Source organism: Mytilus californianus, unplaced genomic scaffold (genome assembly GCF_021869535.1).
Source record: "Mytilus californianus isolate M0D057914Y unplaced genomic scaffold, xbMytCali1.0.p SCAF_7, whole genome shotgun sequence".
In the NCBI taxonomy this organism is placed as follows: domain Eukaryota; kingdom Metazoa; phylum Mollusca; class Bivalvia; order Mytilida; family Mytilidae; genus Mytilus; species Mytilus californianus.
The window spans coordinates 101709198-101734608 of NW_026262723.1; the positions used below are offsets into that span (position 1 = coordinate 101709198).

Here is a 25411-nt window from a genome sequence, read left to right on the forward strand (position 1 = left end):
CACTTGAGACTTGAATATCTCAAGAGACCAAGAGACTTTGAAAATATCAATTGAAATGGCTTAACTCAATCAAAAGACATATTAACAAAAACAAGTGAACATACACTGAACGAATAAATTTGATCTATGACACAATGTAAATACAAAATTAATAAAACAAGGGGGTTAGATGTAAAACAATATGAGAAAGACAACCATAACCTTGGACAAAATGCCGCCAAATAAAATAGTACACAGGCATATATGTCTCTGCTGTAATTAATATCACAAGTTTGGATGAAATTTATGAAAAAAGGCAGGACAGTAGTTTTGAGTAATAAAAGGCAGGATGAGCAATTTGGCCCCCAAAAAAAAGGCAGAATGACAATTTATGTAAAAAAAAGTCAGGATAAACTAATAAAAAAAAAACCAGGACCGGATAGAGTGAAAAATGAAAAGGCAGGACAGAGATTACAACTAAAAAAAAAATGCAGGACAAAATTTTTCATTGGCAATGGACATTATTTCATACTTTATTTCTGTAAATAAAATATAACTCCTCCAATTTGATTTTATAATTTTGACATTTTATTCGAAGTGTTCGCCTAACATTTACATCGAACTTTTCTGGGTATTTGAATTTTCTTTGTACTTATGTACGTGTAGTATTCACTTCCATCCTTTAATTAATTAGAATTAAAGTATGATAGAACATTTTTATGACCTTTGTATTACTTCCCTTTGAGGACATTATAAATTTAATAACATCTGCTATGAAATATTGTCCTGTGGAAGGACACTTTTTCATAACTGTTGCTGTAAAATTCTGTCCTTTTAAGAGACAAAATTTCATAGCAAAGGACATTATTTAATACTTTAATTCTGTGAAAAACTGTCCAGGCAGACACTTTTACACAGGACACTATTATGTCTTGCATTAAAACATATGTCCGGTGTAAAGACGAGAATTATCAAATAACATATTATTTTTTCTTTTGATTTCCTTTTTTATCATTTATTATATCCTTTTGATCGGCCAACAATAGGAGGCAGCTGTCTACATCCCTTAATATAAGGTCCTGCAAATGCTCACATTGACCTGTGCAAATACAGTGACTGAGTAGGCTAAATGTTCTCCTTTACACCATAACTTATGGCGGTGCTCTTAAAAAAAGGAGGCTTATACAGAGCATACATACATAACCACTATGTAGTTATGTCTTTCCCCATTCGCCATATTGAGCCAAGTCACAACCAAAATGCGTTCCTTGCATACATGTTCTGTACTTTGTTAAGTGGAGGTAAATGACTGTCAAGTAAAACAGCATGCACGGATTAGAAAAGCAACATCATTTAATGAGCTATCCTATAAATAATCTGTAAAATGTTCTTGATCTGATCTGGGAACAGTATATCTAACGGGAAATGAATCTGATACGCTTTTCAGTATAAAATTGATAAAATCTCGGACTCCCCGAGACTTCCCAAGATTTACGGATTTTGGTAGCGTCCGACTGAAAAACTATCAGAACTGCTCAACAAATAAACCACATAACTCTAATTGTAAATAAATACAAGTTTTATCATTTAGTAGATATATATTGTCATATAAAATTACCAAAATAAGTTTGATTTATTTGATGTGAAGTGTTTTATAATAGTTTGGGAATTTGTAAATCATCGCGGCAATGGCCGCCATTTTTTTATTACCTGGTTTGCATTCTGCACAATTCTGTGATGAAATGCTTGTGATTTTAACAAATTTGAAGTGACAGAATACAAGTTTGATACACTAGCATCACTATAAAACTAGTTTGAATGACATTTTATTGATAATATCAGAAATTATTAGGATAATAGCGAGTCCGTTTTTAACACATGTCCGTTTCTGTATCGTATCTTTATTAACTATGGCACGACGATAAAATCGACTACAATCAGGTAGTGTCAAGTCCCGTCAATATATATGTTCCTGATCTGATGTCACCGCTTTGAGCCTTGGGCCAGTTGGGGGTTTGTAGTCAGAGTCGTTGCAAAGTTCGATTTTCACGATTTTAGCTTTTATCGTTTTTGCGTTGTAGACCTTTAAGTCGGGAAAGTGATGCTTAGATTGATTTTGGCTTTTGCATTTTCTGAAGCCTACAAAAATTCATTTATTTTTTTTACTTGATCCTGTTTGGGGTCCAGGTTTTCAAATATCAATTTTCATGCAGGAAAATCTTGTTTTCTTTCAAACTGACAGCCTCTTGTTATATAATAGTTTGATAATCGACTTAAATGAGCCAAATTTATAATTATGATAATAACACAGGCGCTTGGGTATATGATACAGAATTTTTTTTTTTTTTTTGTTGTTGATTAAAATATTCAATTTTCTATATTTATACTACATATCTATCACTACTGTGCATGTCTCACCTAGTTTCGAGTGATTTTACCAACTGTAATATGGGGGTTTGTCTCAGAGTTGGTTAAATCACTCGAAACTAGGTGAGACATGCGCAGTAGTGATAGATATGTAGTATAAATATAGAAAATTGAATATTTTAATCAACAAAAAAAAAAAAAAAAAAAATCTGTATTATATACCCAAGCGCCTGTGGATAATAATGGTATTCAGAACAATTTTTTTTCTTGCCTGCGACGAAAGTCGCTAAAAGAGAGACATGGAGACATAGGGATTGCTTTTCTGGCGACGGCTACAATTGTCACATGATTGTTAAGTTTTCTGCCTAAGTTAGTTTGATAGGAACTACTAGTGATAGATCATTGATATTTAATATAAAGTTGCATTACTATCAGTATATATCAGTTTGATGACTATTTTTCAGGCCCTGTCCCCCTAAGTCATGGTCCAGTAACTGAATTAATTAGCAATTTTAAATGTTAAGTTTTCTGCTCAAGTTAGTTTGATAGAATATACTTGTGATAGATCAATGATATTTTGTATGAAGTCGCATTACTATCAATACATATCAGTTTGAGGACTATTTCGAGACCCTGCCCCCTAGGTATGGTCCAGCCACTTTCTATTAATTAGCAATTTTCAATGTGAAGTTTTCTGCTTAAGTAAGTTTGATACATGTAGGATCTACTTGTGATAGATAAATGATATTTTGAATGAAGTTGCATTAATACTATCAGTTCCTATCAGTTTTAGGACTATTTCAGGACCCTGCCCCTAAGTCATGGTCCAGCCACTTTCAATAAATTAGCAATTTTCAATGTTTCTGAATTTTATGCTGACCGGCAATACATATCTCTGTGTCAACAGTGTATTAGCTCACATGGTCCAAAGGGCCAAGTGAGCTTTTCTCATCACTTGACGTCCGTCGTTGTCGTCGTCATCCATGAACTTTTACAAAAATCTTCTCCTCTGAAACTACTGGACCAAATTTAACCAAACTTGTCCACAATCATCATATGGGTATCTAGTTTTAAAAATTTGTCTGATGACCCCGCCTGCTAACCAAGATGACGAACATGGCTAAAAATAGAACATAGGGGGTAAAATGCAAGTCTTGTCTATTATTTTGAAATCTGTTATGAATAGAGAAAATCTGAAAGAAATGTTTGGAATGTTGAGCTTTACCAATTGTCCATATACGTCAAAACTGTCAGCGATTTGTTATAGGAGTTATTGCTCTTACATGACAAACTTTACCATTTTTTTTTCATTTTTGCCTTTTATCTTGAAAATTATTATAGATGGAGAGAAACTTGATATAGCAAAAATGATCAGAAAGACAAGTTCGACAAAAAAGTCTCATGGTGAAATTGTCAGTCAACTCCTTATTAGAGCTATTGCTCTTTGATGGCAATTTTACCAGTTTTTGGCATTTTTAGCTCGCTTTTCCAAAGGAAATGTGAGCTTTTGCTGTCACTTGGCGTCCGTCGTCGTCGTCCCTTGTTGTCGTCCGTCTGGTGTAAACTATTTTTAACATCTTCTCCTCTGAAACTACTGAACCAATTCCAACCAAACTTTAGCTGAATGATCCTGTGGGTATCTAGAATAAAGTTTGTGTTTTATTTTCTGCTTCGTCAAAAAACATGGCCGCCATGGCTAAGAAAAGAACATAGGGGTAAAATGCAGTTTTTATACGACCGCAAAAAATTTTTTGGGATCGTATAATGGTATGATGTCGTCGTCGTCTCCTGAAGACACAATGCTTTCCGGACAATAAATTTAGTTTAAGTTAATGGATCTCTATGAAATTGCCAATTTTTTTTAAGGAATTCATATTTTTTTCAAAAATTTTCAAATTTTGTAAAAGTTTCAAGAAGTAATCTTCTATTCCACAATAGATTTGTAAGATCTTTTACCACATTTATTTTGTGTCAGAAACCTATATTATGTCAAAAATTTGATCACAATCAAAATTCAGACAGTATCAAGCTTGAATATTATATCCAAATTTGCCCCAACTGTTCAGGGTTCGACCTCTGCGGTCGTATCAGGCTGCGCTCAGCGAAGCATTTTATTGGCTTATATCTCAAAAACTAAAGCTTTTAGAGCAAATCTGATATGGGTCAAGTTCTATCAGCCCTGAAATTTTCAAATGAATCTAACAACCCATTGTTGGGTTGCTGCCACTAATTTGGTAATTTTAAGGAAATTTTGCAGTTTTTGGTTATCTTGAATATTATAGATGAAGATAAACTGTAAACAGCAAAAATGTTCAGCAAAGTAAGATCTACAAATAAGTTTTTTTATGACCAAAATTGTCAATTGACCCTTTAAGTAGTTATTGCCCTTTAAGGACAATTTTACACAATTTGTTTATCATGTTTTCTAACTTTAAAAAATCTTCTCCTCTGAAACTACTGAACCAAATTCAACCAAACTGAAGCTGAATGATTCTCAGGGTATCTAGAATAAAGCTTGTGTTTTATTTTCTGTTTCCTCAGCTGAAACACTGGCATGACTGGGTTGTAGGCTTCTCAAAATTCACCAAAGGACTGTCAGACATTTGGTCCGATAGACAGCAATTATTCATCATACCTAACAAAAAGACCAAAATTCAGTTGAACTAAATTTTTTTGGAAAGTCTGTAAATGACTAAACCAAAAAATCATGTTTTTAAAGAATTTACATACATGACATAATAAATTGTGAATTTAAAAAGAAAAACTAAGCAGTTACATTATTAAATGTGTAATCACAATGAATGATGTCAAAGAGAAAAGCATTATCTAAACATGTTTAAACTTGATTTCGGCAGCAAAATATGGGACCACACATTTTTGTTAACTGGAGATTTGGACTGTTGAGTTGCCAATATTTGTCTACACGTCAACATAAAATGTTGGGACTTGTCCAACAGTCCAGACACATTTGGGAAAGCTTGGGTTTGTCTGTACTCAGAGTAATTTTTGAGGTGTAAACATGTAACTTAACTTATTTTTAATATTTCTTATGAACCTTAATAAATCTCTCCTTTCAACAGTCAGGGGACTTACTTAAATGAGTGATTTTCTAAAGGTTGGAAGTAAGAGTTGTCTTTCTTTAATAATCACCTATTTAAGTAGTACAAATTAATCACTAGACTAAGTGATTTAATTTTATTGTAGCTTTAAATATAGAATACTAATGATCCAGGGACTAATTATGTTGCTAAAATTATCAGAATCAACATCTGTGTTGATAGGATGACCGGGTCATGTCAGGTGATGACCTTGTACTAAATCTAGGATAATGAAATAAAAATCACTTGTTTAAGTATCATACCTCAATTTCCCTCCAAAAAATCACTTCTTTAAGTATCATTATTTTAATAACCCCCACTAATTTCAACACCCCCGAACAGTGAAATTTTGATCGCGAACAGTAGAATTTTATTACATAATCTATAAGATGAAACCTTGAATTTTACAGGAAAAATACTCCACTGCTGGGAAAAATCTGTTAAGAAAGTATCAGTTCATTATGTAAAGCCATTTTTATAGCATTTTTTCAACTAAAATAGAATTTGCAGCTAAATGATTGCATCAAAGGCATAAACCTTGCTGCTTAAAAGAAGCAAAAAGTTCATTTTTTCAATTTTACTAATGAAAAGATATTATCTAAACCTATGTGTTTAAAATTTTGGTAAAACAACAAAATCACAATTTGTGACAAAACTTCGAATTTGCTACTTAAATAGGTGATTTAAAAATCACTTATTTCAATAAGACCCCTGACTGTTCAAGGTGGTACCATAAATACCTTGACTAAAATTAATTTGGCACGTTTAATTTTCATAAAATTTTGACAAAATAATAACTTTGACCCTTTGACAAAAATATAAAAATTTCAAAAAACTTGAACCACACACTTTATCAGAAAAATTTCATTGGATATATAGCAGTTTGACAAACACTTATTTTGATCATTGAGAAGCTTAATATTCCCTTAACAATAGAATGTGATTAAAACGTTCAGCTGATTTTTACAGAGTTATCTCCCTGTAGTGTTGGTCAAATGAGACAGTGACTGGTAGTCCAATTAATTATGACGTCTTGTTAGGCTTTTTTACTTTTTTTTTCTCTGACACATTCAATAACTTTGCAAAATTTAGTAAAAGGCCTTACAAGACTTTGTCTCTTAAGTAGTTTGAGGTGTTTTACCTAATACGTAACAACTAAATGCTCTTAAGTCAGATGTATGGTCTCTTGCATATAGTTGTCTCATTGGCAATCATACCACATCTTATTCTTATATTCATAATTGCTTGTATTAATGAGACTGGTTGAGCCTAGTTTCTACTTAGAACTTATTATTGGTCAAATGACACTGCTGGAGTAATGACCTAGACTGACAAGAACTTATTATTGGTCAAATGACACTGCTGGAGTAATGACCTAGATTGACAAGGTATAGATAGGTCCATCAGTCTCCCTTGACTTGCAATGAATACATGACAGTTGCAATGAACATGCAGTTTTGGGCCAGTCATGCAAATGGAATGCTATGCTATGCTAATTTGATTTAATGTTGGCTACCCTGTAGGGTATTGTGCCAGATTATATAATATGAAATATTCAAATGTGCTTTCTTTATATATCCCAACCTAAATAGAAATGTTCATGTGTAGGAGATTACATGTCTTTTATATACAATAAAAATTAATTGATTGGCAAATAAATGATAAAAAAGATAAGTGAATAAATACTGTATTATAAAGGTCCAAGAGCATGTAAAGCTTGTTATAACTAAACTAATTTTGATTATGTAATATATAAAAAGGTTAACAGTAGTGTCCGAATGACCAAAATATTTGACAGTACTACAGACCACACTCACCACCAATATCTGACAGTACTACAGACCACACTCACCACCAATATCTGACAGTACTACAGACCACACTCACCACCAATATCTGACAGGACTACAGACCACACTCACCACCAATATCTGACAGTACTACAGACCCACACTAACCACCAATATCTGACAGTACTACAGACCCACACTGACCACCAATATCTGACAGTACTACAGACCACACTGACCACCAATATCTGACAGACCATCAATATCTGACAGTACTACAAACCACACTCCCCACTCACCACCAATATCTGACAGGACTACAGACCACACTGACCACCAATATCTGACAGTACTACAGACCACACTCACCACCAATATCTGACAGTACTACAGACCACACTCATCATCAATATCTGACAGGACTACAGACCACACTGACCACCAATATCTGACAGGACTACAGACCACACATATCACCAATATCTGACAGTACTACAGACCACACTCACCACAAATATCTTAAAGTAATACAGACCACACTCACCACCAATATCTGACAGTACTACAGACCACACTGACCACCAATATCTGACAGTACTACAGACCTACCTGACCACCAATATCTGACAGTACTACAGACCACACTCACCACAAATATCTGACAGTACTACAGACCACACTCACCATCAATATCTGACAGTACTACAGACCACACTCACCTCCAATATCTGACAGTACTACAGACTGACACTGACCACCAATATCTGACAGGACTACAGACCACACTCACCACCAATATCTGACAGTACTACAGACCACACTCACCACCAATACCTGACAGGACTACAGACCACACTCACCACCAATATCTGACAGTACTACAGACCACACTCACCACCAATATCTGACAGTACTACAGACCACACTCACCACCAATATCTGACAGTACTACAGACCACACTGACCACCAATATCTGACAGTACTACAGACCCACACTCACCACCAATATCTGACAGTACTACAGACCCACACTCACCACCAATATCTGACAGTACTACAAACCACACTCCCCACTCACCACCAATATCTGACAGTACTACAGACCACACATATCACCAATATCTGACAGTACTACAGACCACACTGACCACCAATGTCTGACAGGACTACAGACCCACACTGACCACCAATATCTGACAGTACTACAGACCACACTCATCACCAATATCTGACAGTACTACAGACCACACTCACCACCAATATCTGACAGTACTACAGACCACACTCACCATCAATATCTGACAGTACTACAGACCACACTCACCACCAATATCTGACAGGACTACAGACCACACTCACCACCAATATCTGACAGTACTACAGACCCACACTAACCACCAATATTTGACAGTACTACAGACCCACACTGACCACCAATATCTGACAGTACTACAGACCACACTCACCACCAATATCTGACAGTACTACAGACCACACTGACCACCAATATCTGACAGTACTACAGACCCACACTGACCATCAATATCTGACAGTACTACAAACCACACTCCCCACTCACCACCAATATCTGACAGGACTACAGACCACACTGACCACCAATATCTGACAGTACTACAGACCACACTCACCACCAATATCTGACAGTACTACAGACCACACTCATCATCAATATCTGACAGGACTACAGACCACACTGACCACCAATATCTGACAGGACTACAGACCACACATATCACCAATATCTGACAGTACTACAGACCACACTGACCACAAATATCTTAAAGTAATACAGACCACACTCACCACCAATATCTGACAGTACTACAGACCACACTGACCACCAATATCTGACAGTACTACAGACCACACTCACCACCAATATCTGACAGTACTACAGACCACACTCACCACCAATATCTGACTGTACTACAGACCACACTGACCACCAATATCTGACAGTACTACAGACTACACTGACCACCAATATTTGACAGTACTACAGACCACACTCACCACCAATATCTGACAGTACTACAGACTACACTAACCACCAATATCTGACAGTACTACAGACCACACTAACCACCAATATCTGACAGGACTACAGACCACACATATCACCAATATCTGACAGTACTACAGACCACACTCACCACCAATATCTGACAGTACTACAGACCACACTGACCACCAATATCTGACAGTACTACAGACCCACACTCACCACCAATATCTGACAGTACAACAGACACACACTCACCACCAATATCTGACAGTACTACAAACCACACTCCCCACTCACCACCAATATCTGACAGTACTACAGACCACACATATCACCAATATCTGACAGTACTACAGACCACACTCACCACCAATATCTTACAGTACTACAGACCTAAATGACCACCAATATCTGACAGGACTACAGACCACACTCACCACCAATATCTTACAGTACTACAGACCACACTCACCACCAATATCTGACAGTACTAAAGACCACACTCACCACCAATATCTGACAGTACTACAGACCTAGCTGACCACCAATATCTGACAGTACTACATACCACACTGACCACCAATATCTGACAATACTACAGACCACACTCACCACCAATATCTGACAGTACTACAGACCACACTCACCACCAATATCTGACAGTACTACAGACCACACTGACCACTAATATCTGACAGTACTACAGACCACACTCACCACAAATATCTGACAGTACTACAGACCACACTCACCATCAATATCTGACAGTACTACAGACCACACTCACCTCCAATATCTGACAGTACTACAGACTGACACTGACCACCAATATCTGACAGGACTACAGACCACACTCACCACCAATATCTGACAGTACTACAGACCACACTCACCACCAATACCTGACAGGACTACAGACCACACTCACCACCAATATCTGACAGTACTACAGACCACACTCACCACCAATATCTGACAGTACTACAGACCACACTCACCACCAATATCTGACAGTACTACAAACTACAGTCACCACCAATATCTGACAGTACTACAGACCCACACTCACCACCAATATCTGACAGTACTACAGACCACACTCACCACCAATATCTGACAGTACTACAAACTACAGTCACCACCAATATCTGACTTCCCCAAAACTAGAGGTACAGCAGGTACATGTACATTGTAACTTGTTATAAATTTTAGAAAAAACATTTTCCTCTCATTCAACATTCTTTTGTTTTAATAATTAATATTGTAATTTTAGTTTTCTGGTATGAAAATTGTGCACAATACAAATGAATAAAACAGGACTGTATTTCCAAAACTTTAATGATATTAAAGGATTTAAAGAAATGTTGTGAATTATCTAATGAATAGAATCAGTGTTTCAGTCTTTAAGCTGATGAATGTGCTTCAGGGTAGTTGTAACTCATTTATAGAAACTCTTTGTTTTGAACTGTAAGTAGGCCTAAACAATTGGACAATCCCTTTCTAAGAACATGATTTCACTCATTCTTCACAATTAAGTAACACCAAATCCTACAATTTCATTGGTCGAGAGCACTTTGCTATATTCTAATGCCAGTTGGAACCTATTTTAGCAACAATTATGCTTTAGGTATCAGGTTTAAAAAAATTGTCTGATGATCAAAGCTGTCTTTTAGAATGGCTGCCAACTGCCAAGGCTAAAAATAGAACATAGGGGTAAATTGCCATTAACAGGAGTAATGTCTATTATCATGAAAACTGTTAGATCTACTCTCTGTATTGATCAACATTGTCAGACAGCTCCTTAAAAGTGCTTTTTCCTTTAACGACAATCTTCATAATTTCTTTTTTAAAACTTGAAAACTAGAATAGATGGAGAGAAACTTAAAACATAAATGACCCGAATAACAAGATCTCAAATAAGTTAGAATAGTCTAAATCCTTAGTGAACTACTTATAGGAGTTATTTTACTTGAAAGACAATTTTTGTGTTTATGCATAAACAGTTGTAGATTGAGAAAACTGAAAAAGCATAAATGGTCAGTAGGACAAGATCAACAAATATGTTAGCATATTATATCTAAAATCCTCACTCAATTCCTTATTGGAGTTATTGCCCTTGAAGTACGACTTTTTCATGTTTCTCAGATACAATAAGCGATAGGTTAACTATATTTGGTGCATGTACATGTCCATCTGGCAGGGTTCATCTGACCTTGACCTCATTTTCATAATTCATTTGTCCACTTTTTTGTGATAAGAAGTGTTTCTCAGATATTATGACCAATAAGTAAACTATATTTGGTGTATTGAATGATTGTAAAGATTTCATCTTCATCATGTCCATCCGGCAGGATTTTTTGTCCTCCACTTCATTTTCATGGTTCATTTGTCCTTGACCTCATTTTCATGGTTCATTTGTCAGTGAAGTTTTTTTGGTTAGGTCTATTTCTCAGATACTTACAGATTTTGAAAATTGGTTCAATATATTTGTTGTATGAAATGATTGTAAATTTTGCACGTCCGTCTGGTTCATCTTACCTTGATCTCATTTTCATGGTTCATTGGTCAATGTTAAGTTTACAGGTTAGATCCTTTTCTTAAATACTATATACATGTAAAACAATATGTAAATTAGTTTTGGTGTATGGAATAAGGTGTACACAGTCAGTCTGGCAGGATTCATCTGACCTTGACCTTATTTTCTAGGTTCAATTTTCAATGTTAAGTTTTATTGGTTAGGTCTGTTTTTCAGATACCATAAGCAATAGAGTTCATTAGACCTTGACCTCATTTTCATTTGAGAATTTGTTAAGTTGATATGATACTTGTAGTAAAACTGTTATCTTAAAACAAGAAATTATTTGAATCTGGAATAATTTTGAGTTCTGGATAATTGATAAGAAATGTATGATGAAACTAACCTCACTATAGAGGGTAAGCCATGCTAAGGTTCTCATTTTGTTCATAATATTTCAGTATGAACTAACTAACCATCCTTAGCCAAATGCATGCATGGCTAACCCTCCTTAATTGAAATAATAAATCTTATATTCTCTTAATTTCCATTTGGTGTGTTACCAAGTAGCATTTTAAAAACTTTACACTGTTACAATTAAGTTCTCTCTTAGACAGGATATACAGAATTTGATATTAAGGTCAAATGCCTAAAATCAAATAAATAGTTTCTTGGAAATGCTCTGCTTGTTTAAAGAATACATTTTTCTTTGGTCTTTTTTCTCGATTTCAGTAGTGTTGGCTTTTCTTCTTCAAGTAGTGATTTTGATTGTCCCCCTTGGTCCATCTATCATCTTACTCTTTTTTCGACTTAAAATAATAAATGGGTTTTTTCCAGATTGATTTTCAAAATGAAATTAAATGCATTCATGCATTTATGCAAGTTTGTCTATACTGTAACCTAATGTTGATATTTATTTTTTTTTATTTTTAGAAATACGATCATGTCATATCTACAAACAACATTTATACAAACATGTATGTTCACAAAAAGACTAACTTACAGGCAGCTGTCATATTTCAGAAGAAATTTTCATTGTGTTATCAAACCTGATTTTAGATTTGTATGTTTTACATTTGGGAACCAGAGAAGTATTCATATACATAAAAATAAAGTCTCATCAAAGAAGGAAACTGACGAATGTAACCAAAGACTTTCACAGTCTGCAGCATATTTTAAAGATGAAAACAAGTTTGGAAGATATCAGGTCAAACAAAAGCCGAGAGGAACCAACAGCTTCAGTCATAAGGGAAAAGAAAAATACAAATTACATAATAGGATCTTGTCAGAGGGTTGCATTGAAGATGATAAGCAAATGGTGGAATCAGTAAAGAACTTGCCTATTGAAGACCAGTTTGGAAACTTGACAGAAGAAAAAATAGAGAGTTATGAAAATGATAATTTAAATGTTGAAAGAGATCCAAATAAAATTAGTATTCAAAAGGAAAGATGGCATATTGATACAAGTGATAGGCAATTTGATAAAATTACCAAACAGAGACAAAGGATACAGAAATACCCTTCCGATTCTGAAGTTGACAACAGATTGAATTTCAGCAAAAATGATAGAAAATGGAGAAATACATTTGGTACCTTAAGTAATGAAGTTGATGATAGTAAACAAGAAAAGTAAGATTAAATGAAGTTCCATTCAATTTAAAGTATTTCCCTACCTTAGTTTCATGCTATAGCTACATACATGTAGTACATGTACATGTCAGAGCAAGCATAGATACTTGGTCATGTGTAAGGACTAGTTTTTGTCTTGCTTGCGATGAAAGTCGCGGAAAGCGAGACATAGGGATTGCTTTTCCAGCGGCTACGATGGTGATGGCTCTGACGTCAACAATTGTTAAGTTTTCTGCTTAAGTTAGTTTGATAGGAACTACTTGTGATAGATCATTGATATTTAATATGAAGTTGCATTACAATCAGTACATATCAGTTTGACGACTATTTTGAGGCCCTGCCCCCTACGACTTGGTCCAGTGACTTTGAATTAATTACCAATTTTCAATGTTAAGTTTTCTGCTTAAGTTAGTTTGATGGGATCTACTGGTGATAGATCAATGATATTTTGTATGAAGTCGCATTACTATCAGTACATATCAGTTTTAGGACTATTTTGAGGCCCTGCCCCCTTGGACATGGTCCATTGACTTTGAATTAATTAGCAATTTTCAATGTTAAGTTTTCTGCTTAAGTCAATTTGATAAGCTTTACTTGTGATAGATCAATGATATTTTAGGGGCCTTGGTGGCCGAGTGGTCTAAGTAGTTACTTCTGTAATCACTAGCCAGTCAACACTGAGGTTGTGAGTTCGAACCCCGCTAGTGCGGGTGCACTCGACTCCAATCTGTATTGACTAGGATTGTCAGTTTTCCTATCGAAGGTCTGTGGTTTTCTCCGGACACTCCGGCTTCCTCCACCAATAAAAACTGGCCGCAACGAAATGGCCCAAAAGCGGTGCTTAAAAGTAGCATTAAAAACACAAAAATCAAAATCAATGATATTTTGTATAAAATTGCATTACTATCAGTACATATCAGTTTGACGATTATTTTCAGGCCCTGCCTACTAAATAATGGTCCAGCGACTGGATTAATAAATCATGTTGCTGTCCATCAGATTGTCTTTTTCTGAATTTTATGCCGATAGGCAAGACATCTCTGTGTCAACAGTTTATTTAGAGAACTCGCTCTTCCCGTATTTAATCTTAATCAGTGAAATGATTAAAGGACATAGAAGAATGTACAATAAAAAAAAGTTCAGAAAAGTCATGTAACTCTATGATCACTGCTAGTATAATAGTTTTAAAAAAACAAGTACAAGTGCAACAATAATGAAAAATATTATTACAATATTAACTCTTTTGCCTAGCATTCTTTGATATTGACATCCGATACTGCATCAGATGTCAATATAAATGAATGCTAGCAGTAATTGAGGGAAAAAGAGTCCAGCCCAGAACTGTTTTATTGTTTGATGTCAGAACTTTGTCAACTTTTGTCATAAACTTTGTAGGTGTATCACCCTTATTCAGTGTGTTGTATGCTGTCATGACTGACATACAAACGTATGACATTTAACCCTAAACACAAGATGAAATTGCTACATGTAATGTAATTTGCAAGTCTACACCATGTCTTTGTTATTTTTTACATGATATTCTGCATTTGAGTGTCTTGCTGTTCTTATTTTACCCATACTATTAATTACATAGTATGCTAGTGACCTAATACCATATATATGGGGTCAGTAAATTCCATTTTGGGTGAGAGGGAAGCTCGAGCCCCATATGAAATTTACTGACGACCCCATATTTATTGTATTAGGTCACTAGCACACTGTAACAAATTTATCTTACCGACTATCTTAACATGTGGCATTTAGACTAGTGGACTATCAATGTGATCAAGTCTTCAATATAAAAAACGTACTTCCATTGGTCTATACAAAAACTTATGCCAACAATAACAAATTGTTAGCTTTTAGTGTGTTTTCTGCATTTATTTCAATCGTTCATCATCAATATCTTCGTCTGTTGTCCAGGCAAAACGTTTCAAATTTTTCCTCAGTGTCATGTTGCTTTTATAAAGGGACATAACACCACTACTAACCGTGTATTAAAATAAAACACGCCTACTGACCCCATATGAAATATACACGGTCTCCATGTGGTTGCTTTTAACCAATGATAATCCTAGAAATGTATAGGAGGTAAGATAAAGTAAAATATACCTCAAGTAAGGCTTGAAGGAGAAACATGTGTTTTTGCTTTTAAGGTTACTAAATCCACTGAAATCTATTTTGTTTTTGCAATTGACCTGGACAAATTCACATGGGTTTATCTTAATACCAAATATTTTGTATTTCAAGCTAATGAATAATGGATTTTTTTTTTTAATCTTACAACAGATTTGATGAAACATTTGATGAGAAAGACATGAAACCTCACATTAGATTAACTAGTAAAGGTAGACGTAATGATCCAGATTGGTATGGGAAGAAAATAGAGGAATATGGAAAGCAGGGAAAGGTACATTTAAAATCAACTTCGTGTATTTACTGGTACTGAAGAACTTTATTAATGGTTTGAAAATGCATTGTTGATTTAATCAAATACATGTATTATTGTCAACACATATTTTTTTTTCTCTGTCTAACAGAATTTCCCCTGGAAACTTTTTTTTATAAATAATGCCATAATATCTATTTCTGTTGAAACAAATATTCTATAAAAATCTGTAATATTTGTTCTAGTGGAATAAATTTTACAGAATATTTCTTGCACTTGGAACTCATATTATGAAGAAACTTCTATTTCATGACATTATAAGTCTCTGATTTAATGTACATGCTAGTTTGAAAACTAAGATGGCAGCCAAAACTTAATATTCTGATTAATTTTGTGATTTCAATGCAGATGATATTTAATTTCAAGTAACTAGTATGAAATGCTAAGACAGGATGGATAGTGTTATGTAGAAATATGATAGAATAATTTTATTTTTAGGTTAAAGAAGCTATAAGAGTTCTTGATGTTTGGATGTTGAAACATGATAGAGTAATGCCAAACAACTTTGTGATGTCTCAGATTTTGTCAGTTCTTGCCAAAGCTGGGTATACAAAGAAAGCTTTTCAAGTCTATAACCAGGTATTTTGCATTGAAGTTATATAATTAGTAAAAAAAACAACATAATAAAACTGGAAAAAAGAAACAATATTAAACTGTACTCTCTCAAACTTTTTATAGTTGTATCATGCCATCATGTATATATAGCATTAGAAATCACATGGTGCTACACTCTATGAGTATAAATTGAAAACAAATATTTCAAAATGGCCCTTCTGGTTCATTATATCAAATAAAACCGATGATTTCCTTAGGATAACTCTTGGTCAGCCACTGTGTAAGAACTGTTTTTTTACTTTGCAGATGAAAAAGCTTGGGATTATACCAAATGATTACATCTACTCTGCTCTATTTAATGCCTGTGCTAACTCTCCATGGCCTGAGGATGGTTTACAGAGAGCCAACACCCTCTTACAAGACATGGCTGTTAAAGACATCACACCTAACACAGTCACATACCACTCTATGATCAAAGCTTTTGCTTTCTGTGGTGATGCAAGGACAGCTTTCCTCTTGGCAGATAAATTAACAAGCATAGAGAAAATATCTCCAAAAGGTTTCAGCCATTTACTGATGGCAGCTATAGCTGATAAAAAAGCTGGCTTCTGGTACGCAGTTCAGGTAAGATGTCAAAAATTATAATTATAATGGATTATACTGTAGATCAACAATTTTTTGCAAGTTTCACTAGTATAAAAAAGAACTCTTATATAAATTGAGACTCACAGGCTGAACCCAAAATAAAGTATCAGAAAAAAATAAGTTGGTTTACAATATCCAAATATGATTCCAATTATAAAATTTTTATGCCCCACCTAGGGGCTTTTTTTTTTTGTTCTGTGCGTCCATTCGTCCGTCCGTCTGTCTGTCCCACTTCAGGATAAAATTTTTCATTAAGGTAGTTTTTGATGAAGTTGAAGTCCAATCAACTTGAAACTTAGTACACATGTTCCCTATGATATGATCTTTCTAATTTTAATGCCAAATTAGAGTTTTGACCCCAATTTTACTGTCCACTGAACATAGAAAATGATAGTGCGAGTGGGGCATCCGTGTACTATGGACACATTCTTGTTCCAATTGTGTTATGATTTGGAAATAGTATGATGAAGTGGTAGTTATATATATAGTCTAACAGACTGTTAGTTTGGGGGTTATTTCTACATTTTAATAGTACTATTTCAGAACAAAACATTGTTGAAATATCTAATGGTGTGAAAAGGTTTCAAAATTTTATTTTTAAATGTTTCTTATAGATTTGGAGATGGATGTTGATAAAACGTGTGCAGCCTGATCTTAAGTTATACAACTTAATGTTACGTGTGATAAAAGATTGTGAGATCAGCGATCCTAAACTGACCAAGCTGTTGTTATCACCGATAAATCCTGCTGCAACATTAAAACTATTAAAGGGAGAGAAGTCAGGAAAAACAGAAGAATATTTACACAAAAGAGACATCTTGTCCCTTCCATATACAGAAAGTGCAGACAGGAAAGGAAGTGAACTAGACAACACTTTTCCTAAATCAGAAAGCTGCAGCTTTAATTTACAGCTAAATGAAAGTCCAGATACACTTATAATGAGAGATCAAGAGAGTCAAAATTCATCTGATATTGTTGCAGAATCCACTTCAAATAAAAAAGTTCCAACTGTAAAATTACCAAATGTTTTGAAACCTAATGAAGATTTTTCCCATATTATCTCAGTAAATAATCTATATTCGCCGCCTGATAGGTTTGCCATGGTTGGTGGGATGATGGGATATTTATCAGATATGGAAAAATACAATGTGACACCAAATGTGGAAACATTTGATCAAATGTTATCACTCATCAGTCCAGAGGAAGAGCAGACAATGCTTGATGTTATGAAAAATAAAGGAGTCAAACTAGATATAGATCTCCTAACAAATTTAATGTACAAAAGATGTAAATCTATGGATTATTCAACAGCAAAGGTATTTTTAAAAGTGTTTATAGATGCAATAGTTTGTTATTAGTTACAATGTATTGAGAATTTGAAAGAAAAAAAAGATGTGGTAAGGTTTCCAATATCAGAGACAACTATATACCAGAGTCCAAATGATGTCGATGTTAGCAACTATAAGTCGCTGTACCACCTAAACAATAAGACTATTTTGGACAACCATCTGACGCTTCATTGCCAATTTAACTTAGCTTTTAGTACTGTAAATTCAGAAATTATTGCATGCATTTATTATTGCGATTTTGTCATTTTAGACTAAAATGCGATTTTAATTTTTGCAATATTGAGAAAAATCCTGTTTAATTCAGATAAAAAATTTCAAAATACGAGTTTAAATTATTGCGCTTATAACTCTGTCGCATTTTTCGCAATAATAAAAACATCGCAATAATTTCTGAATTTACAGTAATTTATCTAGATCTTCATCCCAGATGGTTAACTGTACAGCAACCCTTAATTGGAGATATAACAGCTGTACTTTGAATAAGTTCAGAATTTTTTATTTACTTTGTATTCTTTATTATTGGTTTCTGATGGAAATTTTTTTAAGGTAAAGTTTACTGGTCTTTTTAAAAGTGCAGGATTGAAATTAATTTCGATTACATTAAAACTTAATGTGGAATTATTTCATTTTGTGGGTTAAAAATTATGTGATATTGTTATGAGGAAATTTATTTATATACAGATATCTTATAAAGTCAACAGTATCCCACATCATAATAAATCCTTAGCAATGTATATTGACATTTATATTATTCCAGGAAGTCTTAAAGGTGATAGCCTCTAATAAGCTTGTACCAAACATGAGAACATACAGCGTACTGGCAATGACCTGTGTGACCTTGAAAGATGGTAAAGAACTACTACAGAATATACGGGTTTGTTTTACTAATTTTTTTATTTTGTAAAAGTATCTATGAATTATATGCACTGTTAACACCTATATGCATCTGGCATCTTTATAAAGAAAAAAGGGTGTGTGATAAGGACCTTTTGTTAACTTCTAAGTTTGAGTTGGGAGATTTCCTTGATAAACACTTATTTGAGTGTTGAGAGTAGTTATGAAGGAGAAACTTAAATATATTGTTACTGATACCTCATGGGAGATCCAGGCTGTTAACAGACATAGTTTGTAGCTGTCGTCCAAAGATGAATGAGTCAGGGACAGCATGTTCCAAATTTTGCTATATCTTAATCAAATATAAAATGGAAACATTATAGTTGCATTCACTGTCCTGTTGTCTGTTCATTCTTCTCCTTTCCAAAAGTAGTTCTGTCAAACTTTTCCCAGGTATAACAGAACATTATTACTGCATATTTGGTCAACAATTTAATGTTGACTAGTTGTAACATGTGAGTACATTTCCAATCTATCAGACACTTTCTTTACTGTTTATCATACTTTGTACTTTAAATTATTCAATATGTTGAATTTTACAACTTAAGTATTTATTCACGTCTTCTTCCAGTACTGCTGAACAGAATTGTAATATAAATTGAATATTTTTCTTTTAATGTTTATAATGAAATGATTTGCTTAAAAAGGTTGTTGATGAAAAACCATGGTCTTTTATCTGCAATGTGATGTTGTACCATACTTCGATAACTAGACATGAAACCCAACTAGAATCTAAGAGGAATATAGACAGAGCTTAGCTATGGTAAAACATGTTCATTTTGATGTTTTTCCATGGCTGAAGCTTCACTCCATTATCTGAAATATATTTAGAAAACTGAACAAAGATTAACTGAGAGAGAGAAGAAATCCATTATATATTTGTTGTCTTTGGTTTTTGGTAAAAATCCTTAAAATTGTGTTTTGCCGCCTCTCAAGAATATGTATAAATATGATTTTAAATGAGAACCATTAACCAACCCTACAACAAAATAAGAGAAAGCATATTGTATAGTCTCTTTTTAATAATACATAAATGAAGTATTATTTTATTTTTTTTAATTTTTTGTATGCTCACTTTTAAGGCCTGCTGGATGAAAATTAACAAATCAAATTAAAATACTAAGCCATTTGTACGAAAAAGCTAAAAGGTAAATGTACGAATGCACTCACTTTTTAGCTCACCGGGGCCCAAAGGGCCCCATGTGAGCTTATGCCATCACTTGGCGTCCGTCGTCTGTCGTCGTCGTCTGTCGTCGTAAACTATTTCAAAAATCTTCTCCTCTGAAACTACTGGGCCAAATACCTTCAAACTTTAACTAAATGTTCCTTAGGGTATCTAGTTTATAAATTATATCCGAAGTTTTGATCCATCGACAAACATGGCCGCCATGGCTAAAAATAGAACATAGGGGTCAAATGCAGTTTTTGGCTTATATCTCAAAAACTAAAGCTTTAAGAGCAAATCTGACATGGGATAAAATTGTTCAATTGGTCTAGATCTATCAGCTCTGAAATTTTCAGACAAATCGAACAACCCATTGTTGGGTTGCTGCCACCGAATTGGTAGTTTTAACAAAATTTTGCAGTTTTTTGTTATTATTTTGAATATTATTATAGATATATATAAACTGTAAGCAGCAATTATGTTCAGCAAAGTAAGATCTACAAAAAAGTTAATATGACCATAATTGTCAATTGACCCCTTAAGGAGTTACTGCCCTTTAAAGACAATTTTACACAATTTGTTCATCAAGTTTGCTAACATTTAAAAATCTTCTCCTCTGAAATACAGGTGAGCGATTCAGGCTCTTGAGAGCCTCTTGTTTCAAATGAAATGAACAACTTGTAAAATAAAAATGTTTGGACAATATCTTGAAAAATTGATAATAAAACAAAAACTTACCGTCAGAATAATGTTTGATATCCTTGTCATAGGCAGATTTAGGGAGGGGCAGGGGGCCTGAGACCCCCCTTTTATGGAGCTACATATATGGTTAATGGATAGACTTTTTACATTTTCCACTTCTAACGTTGCCTGGTTTCCCCCACCCTCTTTCAAAATTTTAAATCGGCATCTGCTTGTTACAAATCTTCATGTGTGCCAGACCACCACTGCAATACTGACTTGCGGGAGCCACCATCTCATTGGATAAATAGGTAATGTGATCAGTGTCTAATATTACTTCAAGCTGTCAATCGTTTTATTTATATTACAAATAAAATATATACCACATGTTTTACTCATTAACATATTTAAACAAACTCATCCTTTGAATTTGTTTGTTTTAATATGTTAACTTGTAAGAACCATGGTATATATACTACTTACTAACTATTTAGTCATCAGCTAGACAGTGATTTCAATAAGTTGTAAAGCGTGAAGTTCAGGAAGTAGGTGCCTGACAGATTTGAAAAGTGCTCACACTTAACAACTCATCTACCGACCAAATATGAAATAACTCTTTTCAGTAGTAATGGAGAAATGCGAGATGAATTTACTTAAGTCCATTCAACATATTGAGAGAGAAAACAAACTAGTGACTGATTATTGTATTGAAAAATACAAATGACTTATCAGTAACAGGAAAAATTCTCGTTTGAAATAGAATCAGATCTGGGTAAAGAAAACAAAATTCAGAATTGAAATATTATATAGTTAAGATTTTGAAAAAAATATGTAAACTTACTAGTCAAGGATTTTAAATATTTCATCTGCATGTTTTTACCTTATATTTAACAAATTTGTTTTACAAAAATCATATCAATCTATATTATTGTAATTTCTAAATCTTCATTATTTTTATTTTCATTACTATTTCAAATAGGATGCTGGGATTACTCCAAATATAACAGTTTATGGAGCACTTGTACGTAGAAGTCATCACAATTTTTACTATAAAAAGATTTTATTGAAAGAAATGGAAGAGGAGGGCTTGAAACCAAATACTAAAATATTACAGACAATAGAATTTCAGCTTAAGAAGGCCAGAAATAGAATATTAGAAAAGGTTTGATTTTTTGTTTTGTTTGTGGCCAAGTAGCAGACTGCAAGACACATATTTATACTTATCTGATTTCAGCTGGTGTAAACTATAAAGCATCATAATTTAGAACATAGAATAAAGAAGGAAAACCATGTATAAAGATAATGGGCCAACTAAATCTTACATGAAGAATGAATGCAAAACTTCACGTCTGTCTTACAGGAGTCATCTGACCTTGACCTCTTTTCATTATTCAGTGATCAACTTTGTTATCACACTTAGGTTGGTTTTTCTGTTGCTACAAAAAGAAGGCCAACTATATTTGGTCTATAAAATGTTGTAAGGTTTACATAATTGACTGGAGACACACCTCACTCAGGTTGGTTTCTCTGAATAGTGTGTCAACTAATCTAAACTACTTTTGGCCTATAGAAGGGTAATAAGATGTACATATCTTACTGAAAATACCCACCCCTATTTATTTTTTACAATTCAGTTGTGAGGTTAAGGTCAATTGCTCAGTTTCTCAGTTAATAAGGTTACAGTACAAGGTCAACCATATTTGGTCAATAGTATGGTCTTTCTGACAAGAGTGGCATTTGATTTTGACCTCTTTTCATGGTATAGCATTAAGTTTTGAACTAAAGTCAGTTCCTTCATACATGTCATACTATGAGTCAAAAGGTCAACTATATTTTGTCTAGTGTTCTTGTATGAATCACATTACCTTGACCAGTGATCAACATTAAGTTTAAGTTTTGTAGCTTAGTTGTAGGTGAACTATATTTGGTGTATATATTTTTTGTAAGGTGTACATGGGTTCACCTAACATTGACCTCATTTTGATGGTCCTATGATAAACATTAGGTATTCATTCTTATGTTAGTTTCTTAAAGGGCTATCTTGACTTATTTTCCTGGATGAGTGTTCAATTCAAAATTCCATACCAGTACCGCATATTAGTGTAATTGGTTACTGTTTTTGTAATCACAAACAATACAGCAACTTAGTTCCAGTTGACAAACTTCTGACTTAACAATCTTTGGTCTGAAACATTATTGGCCTACCTATTAAATATGAGGCTAATTCTTTGTAAGTAATTGTGCTATGAGTAGTTTAAATTCTATGTAATATTCTAGGTATGGAAAACTCCTGTTCAAATGAGGTATTCACATGGATAAAATGTTAAATAAATGCATTTATGAAACAGCTATCAAACAGCAAAATAACCAACAGTGGGCCATAAGATGAAAGCGGCACGACCCTTGTTTCATGGTTCAGAGGCTTTGATTAAGTCTTAAACCTCTGATATGAACATATTAACAAACCAGTTAAAATCTCATGTGACCAAGCCTATAATGGCCTCCCACAAAAAGAAGGTCACTTTGTCTTTCATTTTTCACTTATTGACTTGTTTTAAGTTATCAATCCTATAACTTGAAATAAGGATATAGAGGAAGATAGCAGCTTTATGTGACTAAAGGTATATAAGCGAGGTAACTCTGATTTAAAATTTACACTTCACTAACTTGTATTAAGTTTTTAGTTCAAATTCTGACCTCAGATACTATGTTGCCTACAAGCATATAACTTGGTGTAAGCAAGAATCTACAGATACTAATTGACCTAGATTTTTGTCCTTTTCCTCTGAAGTTGAATTTCCCTCCACAACAGTTTTGGTTACTATTGTAATCTGGTTCTTAAAGCCAAAAGGGGAGGATTCAAACTTCATAATCATAGATTACCAATGTTTAATATCTCCCCTGTAAGCTAAAAGAGGCTTTCAATGTACCCTTACATGTCTGATAGTCCATTATTTGTGTTTGTTTTCAGCCCGAACAAAATCATTTAAAATGAGTAATTATTTAGAGATGTTGTTAGATCTTTTTCAAAGTTTATATATTTTACCATTTTAGTTCTGAGTAATGCCTGTTTCTTGTCTGAAAAATGGTCAAATTAGTAGCCACCATTAAATAATGACCATTGATTATTCTTGGTTCTGTGGTTCAGTTTTTGCTTCTTCTTCTTGTTATCTTTAATTATTTATTTTCCATCAAGATTTCATGCCCCCATCTAACCCTACCCTAACTTGAAATAAAATTGTCTCAACTAAGAGTTTGATATAAAACACATCCAGACAAAGATATAGGCATTCTATATTTCATAAAGGGAAATGGTATGTTTTTAAAACTTTTCTGACAGATTTATTTATTTCTATTTCAGGAAAAGGCCAAAGAATATAATACTGAGGAATATAAGAGATTTGATGCTAATTATGAAGATTTTAAAAAGTTCTACCAATCATGGCTTCATAGAATGGATTTGGATGTACCTGAACATCCTTGGACATCTTTTAGAGAAAAGAAAATGGTAGAAACAAAATGAAAGCATTATGTTTAAGCAATAGATTTTGAGAAACTTAGTGTGAATTGCTAATTTGAGAAGTAAATTGATCCACAAGTCAAAGAAATAGGTTGTTTTATGTCTGAATGCCACTAAGACCAATGATTTAAATTATTAGTGATCATGTAATTCCATTAATGTAATGTATGCACCTCCAAACACTGTTACAAGATTAGAAATCATCCAGCACATGAACTATTAACCTAAATAAACTTTTCAACCCCATCCATGATATACACAATCATGTACCAGAAAAATATTATTATAATGCATATGTGGGTTATATGTCAATGAGATAGAAACCCAACAACACAATAACCAAAAGATATCTTTAAATGTACCGGTGAATACCAAGGCCAACTTTAACTTATCTTAATTAACATGATTTTTTTTTTATCAGAATAGCCAATTTGCCTTTATGTTGACCTTTATTTACACTTGCATACAAGGTTAGATGGACAAATACTTTGATGTGAACTTGAAACCAAAATTAAATAATTCCTTTACTGAATACTCTTATAGCTGACTATATTGTATGGGCTTTGCACATTGCTGAAGTCCCTACAGTGAACTAGAGTTGCTTAAATTCACATCATTGGACTCTATTGGATAGTTGTCTCATTGGTCTTCATACTACATCTACTTTAGATATTTCATAAGCATTTAAAATAAGTTAAATTTACCTAATATTGTGTGGGTCTAAAGCAAACCACATGCAAATTAAGTT

At 33.8% G+C, this 25411-nt stretch overlaps 1 protein-coding gene across 1 annotated transcript; it reads left to right on the forward strand.

The window, feature by feature from the left end:
• Positions 1 to 1200: 1200 nt before the first annotated feature.
• On the forward strand, positions 1201 to 24769 carry LOC127708194 (pentatricopeptide repeat-containing protein 1, mitochondrial-like). Its single transcript, XM_052213044.1, has 9 exons — positions 1201 to 1280; positions 12710 to 13405; positions 15695 to 15815; positions 16293 to 16433; positions 16716 to 17033; positions 17669 to 18370; positions 19161 to 19277; positions 22123 to 22305; positions 24505 to 24769. Exons 2-9 carry the CDS (start codon positions 12720 to 12722, stop codon positions 24664 to 24666), a joined length of 2430 nt encoding a protein of 809 aa, XP_052069004.1. The 5' UTR covers positions 1201 to 1280; positions 12710 to 12719; the 3' UTR covers positions 24667 to 24769.
• The last annotated feature ends 642 nt before the right edge of the window (positions 24770 to 25411 follow it).